Source organism: Alnus glutinosa, chromosome 8 (assembly GCF_958979055.1).
Source record: "Alnus glutinosa chromosome 8, dhAlnGlut1.1, whole genome shotgun sequence".
NCBI classification, from domain to species: Eukaryota; Viridiplantae; Streptophyta; class Magnoliopsida; order Fagales; family Betulaceae; genus Alnus; species Alnus glutinosa.
Genome location: NC_084893.1, coordinates 27522370 through 27538856, shown reverse-complemented (window position 1 = coordinate 27538856; position 16487 = coordinate 27522370). Strand labels below are relative to the sequence as shown.

At 36.3% G+C, this 16487-nt stretch overlaps 1 protein-coding gene across 7 annotated transcripts; it reads left to right on the top strand.

Moving 5' to 3' along the window:
• The first annotated feature begins 135 nt into the window (after positions 1-135).
• Positions 136-5458, top strand: LOC133874898 (uncharacterized). Of its 7 annotated transcripts, none has more exons than XM_062312800.1 (4): positions 136-517; positions 1761-1918; positions 2404-3201; positions 3939-5458. In XM_062312800.1, the coding sequence occupies exons 1-4, from the start codon at positions 259-261 to the stop codon at positions 5379-5381; spliced, it is 2658 nt and encodes an 885-aa protein (XP_062168784.1). In that variant the 5' UTR covers positions 136-258; the 3' UTR covers positions 5382-5458. The 7 variants fall into 7 exon arrangements, with proteins under 7 accessions (XP_062168784.1, XP_062168786.1, XP_062168787.1 ...); XM_062312802.1 differs by lacking the exon at positions 136-517 and adding an exon at positions 2069-2281 and having other exon boundaries at positions 1777-1918; XM_062312803.1 differs by lacking the exon at positions 136-517 and adding an exon at positions 2063-2281 and having other exon boundaries at positions 1780-1918.
• Positions 5459-16487: the final 11029 nt, after the last annotated feature.

Here is a 16487-nt window from a genome sequence, read left to right as displayed (position 1 = left end):
TTTCATAAAATGAGAAAACTGTTTTTATCTCAAAACTTTTTACAACATAAAAACTAAAAAAACACGTGATAAAAATATAATCAATTCATAAATATAACACGCCGCCTTTTAAATATATAAACACGGCCAAAATCCGTATATGCGCAATAACAGATTGCCCAAACCACTCCCTCAACTCTAGGGCTTTTTCCAAGTTCCAATCCTCTCTCTCTGAGCTTCGCTAGATAATCTCTGAACCAATCGGACGGTCCAGAAACAATGGATCTGGAGGTAGTGGGGCGCCACACGCTGCTCTTCGACGACGACGCCACCGCCGCCTTTATAAACTCGAGCGACGCGCTCGTCGAGTGGAACTCGCTCTCCATCGACCGCTACGACGTTCGCCACCTCCTCTCCAATCCTCCGCCGCCACGTAAGCCCCGCCGCCACCACTCCGACGATCCCTCGCTCGAGTCGGAGCTCGATCACGAACGCTACCTCGATTTACCCTCATCGTCTGGTGATGAATACGAGCAAGGTAAATTATAATCATTATCACATGCTCTGTTTTGTTTCTCTTTATTTAAAATTAGAGGAATTTTCTTTTTTATTTTATTATTTTTATTTTTTCCTTTTGTTGCATTTTACGTCCAATTAGGTTTTCGTCTGAAATGTTTGTTTGGCTTTTGAGAAAATAGAAGAAAATAATTGTAATAAAATTGTTGGATTCTGTGAGGCATGCTATTGTTTTGTTTTTAGAAGGGGCGGAGATTTTGGCCCTGCATTGTCAGGTCACTATATATCTTGGCTAATATTTCTGCGTAGAACTGGAATTGAAATTAGATTGGTTATGATAATCTTAGTCCAACAGTTATGTTAGGCTTCGTCCGCTCAAAGTTTCAATTTCGTTTTCATTTTTTTGGTTGCTCAAACGATGGGAAAAATTGAGCATTGAAAATAGCTTCTTCTTTATTATAATTTTCTCAGCATATACTTATAGGATATTTGTTTTATTGGAAAGGGAATGCTTGGTGTTATTGTGTTGACAATCTGGTTATGCTTTTATAATATTCTTCTTTATGCATGTTCTAGGCTTAATTAGGGCAATGATAGAATTGCAAGTGTAATGGTTTTGGTAATATATATAATTGGACAGAAAATAATTGAATGTATATTATGCTTTAATCAATGAGAAAAAGGAAATTAGAAGAGTTACAAAAGTCAAAGGAATGGACAAATCTTGGATTTAATTCACCTGGATATGTTTGCCAGTGGCGGTTTGGGATTTCATAATTTACCTGCAATGATTGTTTGTATATTTTTGACCGTTTTGGTTTCATTATATGAAGATTCAGGGAGGAAAAGATCAACCGACTGTTTTTAATGTATTGGTACTTCATGGGTGGACTTTTATAGTAAGCTTTAAAAGTTGATTTTTGGATAAATATGATGTTTTGGTGAAGTGGGAGTCCCATTTGGAGGGAAAACATTTTTGCGATGCTCTCTATTTTCAACTGCAAATGTGCTGAGTGATGGGTGTTAGTTTCTTGTTTGTATCAATGTTATACTTTTTGCATGGCTTGTCCCCATGTGCAGGATGGTATAGTTTTGCAACACTTTGATCTCTCAAAGAGACAAGTAAGAATATTCTTGCTTCTTTGTGGCACTTTTCAGTTTCTTGTCAATGCTAATGTCTTTTCTCTGTGATGTATTTATGCCACCCTTATGGGTAAAGTTTCTACTTTAGATTTGATTTTAAATTTCTTTTATTTTGTTTCCAGATATACAAGGTGGTGCCAAACCAGTGGATGCTGGTGGCTATCGTGCTGTTGCCTTTTCATATGGGAACACTTATGAGTCGACTGTGGAAAAGAATAATGATGCTGAGTTTGGTTTTCATCCGCCCTTTCAAGTACCGGAGAGCTTACTTCAAAACCTAGTAAGTATTGGCCCTTCTATATCCGTTGACCCTTTGCTTTTATTAATATAATCTGGATATTAGTGTTTTTTGGATCTTGACCAGTGTGGCCAAATGATAATTGTCTAAGGTGCATGTGGTATTCTAAGGCTTACCATGTCTAAGTTTCAGATGCTCGGAGCAGGGACGGAGTTCTTCGGACCCAAGGTTGCCATCCGGGCACCTTGTTTCCTATTGATCTCATGACAAATGGGCCGTGCAGGTGGGATTAGGATGATAGAAATTTGTTACTTTGTCAGGAATCTCTACTACTTGACAGCAAGTTGGATGAGACATATCTTCCTAGAGTTCTCTTTCTTGCTCTTTATGGTTATCCGTATATATGTGAGATTTTTGGGTTAATCTTGGGGTTATTTAGTAAGAATTCTCTTTTCTTGGAAACTTTGCAATTGCAAAATTCACATATTGAGGAAGAAGCCTTTTGCTTGTTTTGTCTGTTTTTCCAGCCATCAACAGAGAAGGTACATCAGATCATTGCAAGAACTGCTATGTTTGTTAGCGAACATGGTGGGCAGTCAGAAATTGTTTTGAGGGTCAAACAGGGGGACAACCCTACATTTGGGTTTTTGATGCCTAATCATCGTCTCCATGCCTACTTTCGGTTTCTTGTTGATCACCAAGAACTTCTCAAGCCTGACAGTGGTGGCAAATCTCTCGCAGAAAAGGACAATGCTGAGAGTGGGATCAATCAGACTGGTGGTGCTTTGTCTATTCTTGGTTCTGTATACGCAGAGGATGAGGATGATGCAACTGAGGATCTTCCTGAATCTAAGAGAAATGAATCTGAGGAAGCGGTTGATGTTGGTAATGCAACTGTTTCTCTTGGATCAGAACAGGCTGAATCTTCTGTAAATGTGGCTGGGAAAGACGAGATAGTTGCCAAGGTTTCAGATTCTATTTTGAAAGAAAAAGCTCCTATCATAAAACGAAATCGTTTCATCAGTACAGTTGGAACTACAAGCGCGATTAAAAAAGAAAGCGATGCCTTGAGTGCACTTTCAATTGCTGGTGACAAGTCACTGGCATCCTTGCCGAGTATGTCCAAGGTTGAACCACCTATTGTGGAGCCTTCATCTGATTTAAAGAGAGTGGTTGACAAGATAGTTGAGTTCATCCTGAGAAATGGTAAAGAATTTGAAGCTGTTCTTGTGGAACAGGATAAAAAACATGGAAGATTTCCATTCCTCCTGCCATCTAATCAATATCATCCTTATTATTCAAAAGTTCTTAAAGAAGCTCAAGAGGTGTGTTCTTCTGTTCCCTGCGCTGTACTGATTGTAGGCTGTTTGCATGAGATTCTTGTTGATAAAATCAAAGATTTCCATTTGCAAGAAGATATAAAAGGTAGAATTTGATGTAAGCATGATTTTGTACAAGTGCTTGTTGATAAATATGTGAATTTCTGGGGCTTCTTTTGTATTTTGGGTTTCATGTGGGTTTTGGGTGTTGTGGGTATGTAGTTTCTTATGGGTTTTCTTGAGTTTTTCATGTGAGCAAGCTGAGTTGCTCCTGTGTACTTTGAGGCGCCTTACGCTTTTTTAATGAAATTTTGTTACTTATAAAAAAAAGGGATAAATATGTGATTTTCTATATTTGGTTCCTAGATTTGGTTTCATGTCGTGGCATCAATAAATCATGTGCTTATGTTGCCTTATAATATTCATCAATGTGCATTGGGCATACTATGTGCATACTTTTTGATAAATGAGTGAACATATCTAATCTATACAGTTAAGGAGAGCGCCTGAATTTAAATCTTGTGTTTTTATATTTTGATTTGTGGAGGCATATTGTGCACTGACCATAATTCTATGGGTGTTTCTTTGACCATCTCAATTTTAGTTGACCTTTAAGATTCAAGAAAATCAAATCAAAATGGCTTTGAGCCCTTTGATATAAATTAGCGAGTCAGAAACTATTAGGTACCATGTATATGATCTTCTTTGCTTGCTGATATCTTTTGTCCTTCCTTTCTTTACAGTCTAAGTTACCTGGCAAGGGCTCTGTTTCTGAGAAGCATGATTCAATGGGGCATGGGGTGGACAAGAAAACTGCTCTATCGAAAGAAGGTGATACTCTGTCCGGAGGATCTGCTGGTCATGATATACCATATAATTATGACAGGAAAGAGAAGTTTAAGATGGTAATTGGCAAGTCAAAAAAGGAGGGGCAGGATCCGCTTTCTAAAGCCACTGAGCCACAAATTGATGCAGCTTCTACTGCAGCAATTCTTCAGGCTGCCACGAGGGGCATTAAGAATCCTAGTTTCGAATTTTTTCCTAAGACATCATCAAATGGTATTGGTCAAGCCCCTAGCACTGAGGATGGGCGTACGTCAAGCTTTGGGAGTCTCCTTTCATCTCAACCTCCAAGTTCCATTTCAAAGCCGGATGAAAAGGGGGATCCAAGTGTTTCTGTCCCTGTTGCCAAGGCTATTGCAGAGACAGCTGCTATTGCAGCTGCAAGTGAGGCTGACTCCTCTGAAGCATGCTTGACAAGAGAGCAGAAGCTGAAGGCTGAGAGATTGAAACGGGCAAAGATGTTTGCAGCCATGATAAAAGGTGGAGCTGCAACATTGAAAACAGAACCATCGCGTGGCTTATCAGCAGAACCACTGGGGTCTGGGATTTCTGGATCAGGTGCTGATGTTGAAAATTTTGTGGGCAAAGAAAGAGAAGGCAGTTCAGTTCCAATGGATGTTGATAGTCCAGATAAGATTGAGAAGTCTGAAAAGAAAATTTCTGTTGATGAGTATAATGAACGTCGATCCAAGAGAAGTTACCGATCTAAAAGACATGAAGAAGAAGAGGAGGAGGAAGTAGAGGAAGGAGGAGAAGAAGAAGAAGAGGAGGAAGATAAGAGGAGTCACAAGCACTCCAGGAAGAAGCACCGATCTCATCGGTCATCACACCGCAGTAGGGACAGGCATAAGCACAGGAAAAGACATTCTCCTTCTGAGGTCTCAGATTCTAGACATCAGCATAAGTATTACGATGACTCTTTCGATGACGAGTATAGGCACTCTCGACGTCGGCATAAGCTTGATACTCCCTCCGATGACGAGCATCGGCATTCTCGACACCGTCGTAGACATGATGATAGCTCTTCCGATGATGAGCATCGGCATTCTCGACGTCAGCGTAAGCATGATAGCTCTGATAATGGGCATGAACACCGAAGCAGATCTGCCAAGTATGGGAAATCTCATTCTGAAAAAGAAGTAGACTTGGAAGAAGGGGAGATCGTTACAAGATCAGATCAATCGAAAGCTAGTCAGGGAGATGGTGCTAGTCGAGAAGCTTCTGTTGAATTATCAAAATCCTATCAAGATGGAAGGGCCCCATCTCAACAGCCCACTGAAACCACTGAGGTTTCTGATGATCTTAGAGCCAAGATCCGAGCCATGTTGATGGCAACCTTGTAAGAAGCACCCTCTGCATTTTAATTTTCTTGGTTTGTAATGCTAAAAGTTTTTGATGAATTTATTATCTTTCTTTCTTACTATAATTTCCGTAGAATCGTAAATGTTTGTGCCATAACAGAAGGCGCACTGAATCTTGTGCTTCTAGGTTCTGGCCTAGGCCGAAATTTGTTGGCGGAGGCTGAATTTAGCAAGGCTATAGTAATTAGTGGTCTTCGCCTGGCACGAATTAAATACACCCAAGGGATAATATATATATAAGTAAAAGATAAGTTTTTTTTTTTTTTTTTTTTTTTTTTTTTTTTTTTTTTTTTTGATTAAGGAAAAAGGTTATATAGAAGGATATTTCTGATATAAAAAGAAGAAGTGGACAATCTCATGAATGAAAAAAGGATGGGCTTCTCAACAATAAACTAAAAACAAACTAAAACAATGCTAAAATAATTACAAATAGTAAGAAATTGGTCAAACAAATGATCCAGTTCTTTCAAATACAAAGATAAGTACATATCAAATATTGTTATCTCAATAATCTAATGAGTAAATACAAAGACCTTTGTTTTAGATTGTGCATGCCATAGATTTCTGGAAGAATAACTCATGAAGAGGAGATATCCACAAGTATTAACTATCAATATGAGTTACATATAAGGAGAGTTTACAATTTTGACACGATTTGTGAATTCGATATAAGTTTAATACAAAATTAGCGAATTAAGGTTAATGGTATGACCTGTTTAATTAAATAGATCAGGTTAGGGTGGATCTATACATTGCTTTGACACGATTCAAATTTGATACACAAAAATTATTTGCTACCCTTAAATATAAGTCTACAATGCAAAAAGACTCTTATTTTTTCCCCTACATAGAATAGTCAGTTTTAGAATTTGAGACTTTTGATACAAGGAATAGTTAGTATTGAAGGATGATAATAAATTCAAAATTATCGGTTATCAACACATTGTTGAATCACGTGTGCTTATCAGTCTCCATTTCCTTTTTTGGGTTGACAATCCAATTATGAGTAATTGTGGTTTAATCCTTTTGGATAAACTCTTACGTGGTAGGATGTCGTTTGCTTGTAATTGTCTTTGAAGCAACTTTTGTCAAACATTTTTTTTTGGATGACTAGAAAACAGTTTTTTCGGTTTTAAACCAAGAAAAATTGTTTTTAAAACTTTTATCCAAAGCGGTTGGTTGCAATTGGACGCAATTAAGCCGAATTCCTATATACATAGCTAAGGTTAGTTCTGATTATAATGCATGTTTTTTTTTTTTTTTTTTTTTGTGTGATTATAAAGCACCTTTGTTTTACTTGATATAGACCATAGTTTTCAATTTTATAAATTTAAGACTTGAGTTTATAATTATTTTATTTGAAATGAGGCTTTTGTCCATAATAACAAATGATATGAAAATATAATTATTTTGCTGTTATAAAAAATTAAGAAAACATAATGAAGAAGAGGAGTTCGGGTCATGCGTTTACGCCTAGCCAATAGCCATACCCAACTGTAGTGTATGGCCTTCGCCGTGGTTGGGGTTACCCAGACAATGCCTGGCTGACACAACCTAACCAAGGCCATGGTTGGGTTCCTTGGCCACCTGATCTAGCCATGACAGTAGTTGGGTGAGAGCTCAACTCATTCTTTTTTTTCTTTAATTTTTTTTTTATTAGAGATATATAATTGTGTTTTTCATATAATTTTTATTATTTATTGGACGAACAAAAACTCAAAAAGACGAAAGTACCTCGGATTTAAAATGATCATAAACTATAAACTCCCGTCTTAAATTTGCAAAATTAGAAACTTGAATTTAAAAGTCAAAATAAGATAAAGCATAAGAGCTTCCATAATATTTTTCATTTTTTTTTTTAAATTGAGATATTGATGAGATGTTAGCTTAACATGGACCACATGTTAGCTTAAGTACCGGAGTGAAAGGGAGCAACGTACTGCAGATGGCCAGAAACAGCAACGGGGAGGAGAGGAGCTGCCACGCGCAGCAAAATTGTCCTCGTGCCGAGACGTGTTGTACACGCACCAACAAGTGAGATCCACTCAAATGCGCATGTTGGTCACGCACAAGCACGTGTTGGCTAGATGATGCCGTGGTTGGTGGCGGTGGAAAGTGGCAGAGCCCAAGAGCAAGATGGAGTGGCGTGTGAATGAGTGACACATCCTGAAATTAATAGATCTAAATTTTGAAAAAAAAACCAAATCTAAAAGCTTAAAAAACGGAGCAAAGTCGTGGCTTAGAGTATATATATGGACGAGGCTAAAACCGGACACCTAGCAGAGGGGAATTAGGAGCGGGGATGGACAGCTGTGGAGGTGGAGACATTGAAGCTGTTGAACTGTGAGAAAAAAACACAAACGAAAAGAGAAAAGAAGAAAAGAAGGAAGGGAGGAGGGAAGGAATGGAACAGCCGCACGAGGCGGTGGAAAACCTCACAAGGAGGTGGTGTGCCTTCTACCAAGAGAAGTGGAAAATCTTCTATTGGTAGGGTTGTATATATGTAGGTTCCAACAATATGTAATCGATACTACAAATTCATATGTACTCTTTGTTAGAAATAATCAACATATTACTTAATCTAACATGCGCAGCGGAAAACGAATAAAACAGGATTCAGGCTTACCTCTAGCCATATTTGCTCAAGCGTTTCCACGATCCATGAAGAACAAGAAAATATTATTTGAGGGATCTTCTAACCTATGCCTATTACCGAATTGCCGTACTGATGGTGTACATAGGCTGTTTATTTATAGGTTAGGTCAGGGACCCTCAAATATGGTAAATACCGTATTGTTCCTTCCATCAAGGAAACAATATTATTAATTGATTTTTTAATCAATTAATCGATTCCATTACGGTAATTTAATTAATTAAATTACCTAACCGTAATACCGTATATACTATTCATTTATTAAATTATTAATAAATGCTTCCTTATGTGGCATATAGGCCATATATAGAGATAAAATCTTATATTCTCCCACTTGGCCTTTATGACACATGACTTTATGGTATTAGGTTCCTTAGTTTGGCCAATCACTTATGGAATCCTCCCACTCAGATAAGAAATGTTTCACACGAATCATGGCGGTAAAACCATTATAAAATTAGGTCGTCCCTTCCATGTATCACGATGTAAAACACTCCTTACATGAGTACCTTATGGATAATCAAGCTTTATGAATGAACTTTCTATAAGTCATTCGGGTCCAACTTTATTTATCCTCATGGATAAAATAACAAAATGTGCACAAAATCTTTATTATCATAACTTTATGTCTATAGACCAAAAAGAGACAAACCAAGCGAAAATGAATTAATGAGTCTCATATATTCCGCATGACTTTATTCTTTCTTTACCGGTAAACTTTAAGTCATGGGATCCGCAATCATTAATTCAGTACTTATATGCTCAATAGACCCTTTATGTCTCTTAATGTTATCTCTCGTACTGAGATATTTAATGTCGATTTACTTCTGCTTCTACTCTTTATTCTTATAAAAAAAAGATTATAGTAGAATTACCGCAGAGTATCTTTATGGTCTAACTGTAAAATTGACAAGATTAAGACTTTCAACAAAATGTCTCAACCATCATGCCTGTGTACTAAATTCATAGAACGCTAGAATTTTAGCTTTCTTGGTAGACGTAGCAACTATAGTCTGCATACTGCATCTCTAGGATATATCCTTCAATAAAAAGATATATACCCTAAAGTAGACTTTCTACTATCTACACAATCAGCAAAACTCAAATCTGAACAACTAACCACCTTCAAATGGAAAGTGTATCCTTAGGTTTCTTGGTTCCTTGCATATACCGCAAGACTTTATTTGCAGCACTTTATTGACTCAATATACTTATTGTCAGTCATATGGTTATGTATAGTGCAGACACTTAAAACTTTTCAACTGCCCTTATTCCAATACCTTTTGGGACATTAATCTGTATTTAATTAGTCCCTCTTAATTGCTACTGAAGGTGCAAATCTTTCATTCTAAATTTTCCCAAAACTTTTTCAATGTAGGCCTTTCGAGACAATGTTAATATTCTTTATGTCTCTGTGAATCTCTATGTCAAAAGACATAAGAGGTTTCACCCAAATCCTTCATTTCAAAGTTTTGTGAACTTTATGTAGCAAACCTAAATCACCACTTGCAAATATAGGACTAGAAAGATTACTGTACTCCCACTGACCTTAAGGTATATATACTAATCAACAAGGTTTTCTATAAACAATAACCTTGTAAAAAGTATCTTACCATTGAGAGATCTATCACAGCCCATAAATAGAATTCTTTAATTTGCAAGTTTTATGACTGTTATTTATAAAATCTTTTGATTGTTTCATGTAAACCTCATCTTTAAGATCCTCATTCAGAAAAGTTGTTTTCGCATCCATTTGATGTAGCTCTAGATCAAAAATGAGCTACTAATGCTATGATTATCTTGATGAACCATTCTTAGACACTGGAGAGAATGTTTCACGATAATCAATGCATTCCTTATGAGTAAAACCATTGGCTACAAGCCTAGCTCGACCCTTCAGCCATGGACTTAACTCTCACTTCATGGCACTAAATCTCAATGAGGAGTTTTCTCCATTCATAGCATGTGAAAACAAATTTGGATCATCTTTATGTCTAATGTCAACATCAGACTCTGGGAGATATACAACATGATCACTAAGAATTGTTGATCTACTTATTCCATAGGATTTTCTTAATTCTACTTCCTCTGCATTTTGCAATGAGAGAATAGACTTTTGAACCTGTTTTGTATGAGTTGGTTGTTCTAGAAATGATTGTGGCTCAGGATAATCAATCTGATTTTTCCTGAATACAATCAATCATCCTCTATGAGGAGGAGATTTAGCCAACTCTAGTGCTTCCTCAAATTCCAATTTGTGTGAATGAGCACTCCCACTAGGTTCCGCATCCTCTAGAAATTTTACAATCAACAACTCTAGGATTATATGAAGGATAATAAAACATTAAAACCCCTTAAAGTTTACTAGATAGCTTATAAAAGATCCGCTGGTTGTCCTTGAATCTAATTTTCTAAGGCGAGGATTATAAATCCTCTCTTTAGCAAGGCAACCCCATATGTGTAAATAATTTAAACTAAGCTTCCATCTATTTCATACTTTAAAAGGTGTCTTAAGGACAACCTTAGATGGAATCCTGTTTAACATATACACAACGGTCTTCAAAGCTTTACTCTATAAGGGTAATAACAGATTAGTATTACTAATCATTTCCTTTTGTGTGTACCTACCTTAATACTCTATGCCTATATTAGATCTTCTGATCTTCATATTGTTTCTCTTCTTCTTCCTTATAGGTATTGAAAGCATTCAATACCTCAGCTTTAATATTTAGAAGATAGAGATACATAAACTTTATATGGTCATCACTCAAAGAGATAAAAAAATATCTCTGACCATTTAGGCAATGAGTATGAAAAGGTCAACACCTTTCAATGTACATGATCTCAAGAATCTCAAAAATGCTCTCTTTGGCACCTCTAGTGGTCTTGTTGGTATGCTTTCCCTTATGCAGCCCACACAAGAACCAAAGTCAGTAAATTACCGACTTTTATTTACTGTATGGAGATATATTTCAATCTCCAAAGCCATAACCAGAGCATTTTAAATTCTCAAAGACTCTACTTTACGTCAACATCACTATGCAGAAATAAACAAATGATTTTGTTTCAAAAATTGGGACGTAGGTCAATTTTAAATAGACTTTAAATAAACCCCAACCAATATTCCACCAAAGATAAGAAAAACTTCAAGTTTAAAATAAAATTGAAATTTTTAACAAGCCAAACTAGAAAATAAATTTCTAAAAAATTATGGAATATAAATCATTTTTGAGGTCAAAATTATGACTGAATTTTAAAATTAACCTATAGATCCCAACAAGCTCAAATTATAAACACGTGTTATTCATTTTAAAAAGACTCTGCATTTGTGTTGACAACGTGGATTGTTAAACCATAATCAATCCACAACATATTTGAATGAGTCACTAAAAGAGATTCACGACATACTAGATATATGAGATTATCTTTATTTTAAGTCATTTCTTTACTTCATGCAATCTTTCTTTATATGCCCTTAATTTTCCTTATTTCATGAGAAATAAGTATCTTGATTGCCATAATACTTTATTGGCACCTTATTCTCATGCTTTAAGTGTTGGACATGATTGCATTTATTGGTCCTTAATTTGACATGAATAATCATATGAACACTTTATAAATTCTCTCATATCCTTGAACACACATGGTTAGAAGTTTATTTACTAACCATTTATCCTTACGTGTGTTACAAGATAAAATTCTACACTTAGAAGAGAGAATTCAAAAATTGAAATAGACCAATAATGACTTAAAAATCTCAATCTTTAGGGACTTGAGCTAAACTACAATATCCTTCATTCCCATAATGAAATTAGAAACACTCAAATGAAAAGGCATATTAATCCTTTTCCAGTCAGAAAAATATTACCATAATGTATTGGAATATAAAAGTACCAAAAGGTAGATTAACAGGAATAACTGCAATCGCCAAGAATATTAAAATAAAAATACTGTAATGCTATGAAGTAACTTTATTTTAAATTGGCCAATGCCAATTTAAATAGCAAATAGTAAATTTCAACCTACCTGTGGGCAAAAGTTGCATCACGCATGAAATTTACTCTTTATTAATAAGACTAAAGCAAATTTAAATATTAATAAATAAAATTCTTCGTACCTTTGGGCAACCGAAAGAAATTTTACTTTTAATACTAAATTTGTTATCTTATTCTAATCAAGTCATAAAAATAAAAACTTCCCTTTGGGGATAAGTAATTAAATTTATGAATTAATTACAAGACGATGTCAACTTTATTTTAAATTAGCCAATGCCAATTTAAATAGTAAATTTCAACCTACCTTTGGGCAAAGGTTGCATCACGCATGAAATTTACTCTTTATTAATAAGACTAAAGCAAATTTAAATATTAATAAATAAAATTCTTCGTACCTTTGGGCAACTGAAAGAAATTTTACTTTTAATACTAAATTTGTTATCTTATTCTAATTAAGTCATAAAAATAAAAACTTTCCTTTGGGGATAAGTAATTAAATTTATGAATTAATTACAAGACGATGTTAATTTTTCTATATGAAGTTCACGTGTACGATCTTTATGCGATTATTATAAAATCGAGAAGCTGTGGCTCTCCCAAAAATCATAATAATCAATCTGCAGTTTATGAACATCTAACAAAATTCTTTATGATGTTCATATGTGTAATCCTGATGTAATTATCATTAAAAATCGGGATGCTGTGGCTCCCCAAAATCATAATGATAATTACGTGTGTGTAATCTTGATGCAATTATCATCCAAATTTGGAATGCTGTGGCTCCCCAAAATCAATATGATAATTGTGACTTCATTAAGATCTAACAACTTTATAGATGCCCCCTTAATAACCCCAGGAATATAACAAACCAATACCTAAATGGGGTAAACAGCATTTTCTAATGTACAACCAGGTGAGTTCCCAAGAAAGTGAGGGGGGTTATACCGGACACACTTAAATCCCAAGACTTTCCTTGCCAGAACTTTCCCCGACATTGCATTCTTAGATATTACTGTAAACACACCAGCGTATATGGTATTGTTAATTATTCTTAGGTCTCTAGGCATCAAACAATTTATATATAACAATATAAATTCAACAATTAAAATATATACCTCAATATATGTATTAAAGAAACAATAATCTTAAAATACAACACTGTAAATAATAAGTGGAATAAAACTGTAATATGAGGACATAATAAAAAAAACATGGCCCAATGGTTTAGTAGGTGGCCAAGGCCCTTTACACTTGGTGAACCCAAGTTCTAAACACCATAAGGCCTAAATTCCCCTTTTAAAAAGAACTTGATGGGTTGTTGCAATGGGCTAGTGGATCTCTTTATAGGGTTGGGTCAAACCCACTTAAATGGGCCCTTTTTTTTTTTTTTTTTTTTTAATAACTGGATCATTCCTCATTGGGTTGGCCCATTCGGGTCAGCCCACTTAATGGTCCGGAAGACTGCATGGGTATGAAACCCTACCCGTATCCCAACCCGACCCGGAAAACTGATCCTTAGCTGCCGCCGCCGCCCTTCCTCATGTGCCGGGCACTCTTCTTTCTTCCTTAGTTGCTCCGGCCGCCGCCCTTATATCACCCGTACTTCCTCATGCGGCGGCCACAAGAGGCCACCGCTCAGCAGACCACGGCAACCCCATGGGTCGCTGTTCACCCAGACGGGCATGTTGACCCGAATTGCAGCAGCCTACCCGCGCCACCACCCTGCCTCCTTCCTACCGTGTATCCTCATGCGGCGGCCACGGGAGGCCGCCGCTCAGCAGGCCATGGCGACCCATAGGGGTCGCCGGTTGCCCAGAACCCAGGCCGCTCGTAAGAGCCGCCGTTGCTGTCAAGGGTGGCCCGTAAGGGCCGCCTGTGATAGTGACGGGATTGAGGCCGCAGGAGCATCTCCTCTATATGCGGCAATGATGCGGCTAACAGCCGGCGGCTATGCAGAAAGTTTCACGGTAGACTCGTGATTTTCACTGTAAACCCCATGATTTTCACAAAAGGTTTTTACGGTTTCTTTCTCTCTGTTGGGTTTCTTGAGCATACAAGGGCAAAATTGTAAATTTAACATACCCATATCAAAGTTCATGGCTTTCACATTAAACAGAATAATGATAATCAAAATACCCATATCAAAAACTTTCATGCTGTTTAATCTGAACAGTAAACACAATAAAATTATGTTCACAAAAAATTTATTGGGTTCAATAATTATAACGCATAGTAAAACTTAAAGTTAAGCAAAATAGCATAGAGGTGGCTCTGATACCACATGTTAGAAATAATCAACATATTACTTAATCTAACATGCGCAGCGGAAAACGAATAAAACAGGATTCAGGCTTACCTCTAGCCATATTTGCTCAAGCGTTTCCACGATCCATGAAGAACAAGAAAATATTATTTGAGGGATCTTCTAACCTATGCCTATTACCGAATTGCCGTACTGATGGTGTACATAGGCTGTTTATTTATAGGCTAGGTCAGGGACCCTCAAATATGGTAAATACCGTATTGTTCCTTCCATCAAGGAAACAATATTATTAATTGATTTTTTAATCAATTAATCGATTCCATTACGGTAATTTAATTAATTAAATTACCTAACCGTAATACCGTATATACTATTCATTTATTAAATTATTAATAAATGCTTCCTTATGTGGCATATAGGTCATATATAGAGATAAAATCTCACACTCTTGAGCACGTACACTACATGCACAAAAAATCAAGATGTAAGATTGGTTAAAATTAGAGGAAATTACATTTATTCTCTTTTGTACCGACAGTACTCAATTTGCAATCACCGCTCCAAATTTTAAAAAGTGACAAGTGACCACGCCAAATCACCTGGACTTTCGGTTTGCTCAACCCCTTCATTTGTATTCTTTGTTAACTTATGCTCCGTTTGTTTCGGTGTAAAATGGTTTCCGTCGTAAAATAGTTTTAGGGAAGTCATTTTTCAGAAAAATATTTTCCTTCGAAATCATTTTTCGGTGTTTGGTGTGTACGGAAAATTACAAATATTTTTTATTTTTAATTTAATCATATTAATTTAAAAAAATTAAATTTTATTCATAAAATAAAAAATATTAATATTAAAATAATATATATATATATATATATGTAACGACACTTGTTGCAAAACAATTGGTGTTATGACCAAGGAAGAAGAACAAGAAGTACTGCTTCTTGATCTTATAAGTAAAATTGAGAATCCTGAGTTAAAAAGGCAATATTTAGAAAAGTTAAGAAAACTTTTAACAAAAAGAGAAGTTAATAAGTCTAAAAGCCTTGATATAAGTTTAAGCAACACGCTTAAAAGATTTGATAAACCAAAGGAACAAATCACTATAAAAGATTTGCAACTTGAAGTTAATCAAATTAAGTCTGAGATTAAAATACTTAAGGAAGAAAATCAAGAGTTAAAACAGGATGTTAATCTCTTGAAAATTGAGCACAAGCTTAAGTCAGCCGCTAGCAGTCCTAATGACAGCGAAGCCGAGTCCGAGCCTAAGCTTGAAGATACGCCTCCACAATTTGAAGAAAATTGTATAAGTCTAATCAACAGAATCCATATTAAGAAATGGTATTCCAAGGTTAGAATTAAGATTCATGATTTTGAGTTATCTGTAGTTGTATTGATTGATACAGGTGCAGATCTGAACTGTATACAAGAAGGACTTGTTCCTACGAAGTATTACAGTAAGTCGAAAGAGAATTTGCGTTCTGCTAATGGCAGCAAGATGCAAATTACTTTTGAGATAAGCAAAGCCCATGTGTGTCAAGACAATGTTTGCTTCAAAACATCATTTGTCTTGGTTGCGGTGACTTGGCGTGCCAATAAAATGTTCTACAATGGTATAGAACAAAGTGTTGACAGCATCAGAATCTCCTAATCCAATTTTCTCATTGAATATGGGGATTCCTTCCTCATTGGTTTTGACAGCACTTCTAATGCTATCTCTAGACTCATCGGTGAGATGCTTTTCCCACCAGGCTTGAAGGGTTCCTGTGAAACCCTTAACCAAGAGATCAACAACCTCTGGTTGGCTTAAATCATGGTTCATAACATAACTGCTAGAGACCATGGTCATATGGGTTAACTTATCAAGAATTTGCTGCTCTGCTAAACCATCGATGTTCCACTCGTATATATATATATATATATATATATATATATATATTTTATATTTGGCATATACAAATTCAGGCAAAGTTGCCGGAATCCGGCCGTTTTCTGGCAGAAAACAGCTGGATCCCGACCAGTTGACTTGAAGCCGGCCGTCCTGGCCAGCTGGCCGGAGATTCGGCCAAAATAGCCAAATCCGGCCAGATGCCTGGGGTCCGGCTGTTCTAGCCAGATCCAGGCCGGATCCGTCCAGGATTCCGGCCGCTCCGGCCAGATTCTGGCCATGGTATCCCTGG

What these genes read in the sequence shown, in the direction of transcription:
- LOC133874898 (XM_062312800.1), top strand. Translation starts at nt 259, where the DNA reads ATGGATCTGGAGGTAGTGGGGCGCCACACGCTGCTCTTCGACGACGAC. An exon ending in TGGTGATGAATACGAGCAAG is followed by an intron (nt 518 to 1,760) that starts GTAAATTATAAT and finishes TTTTGTTTCCAG; the next exon opens with ATATACAAGGTGGTGCCAAA. An exon ending in TTCTTAAAGAAGCTCAAGAG is followed by an intron (nt 3,202 to 3,938) that starts GTGTGTTCTTCT and finishes CTTTCTTTACAG; the next exon opens with TCTAAGTTACCTGGCAAGGG.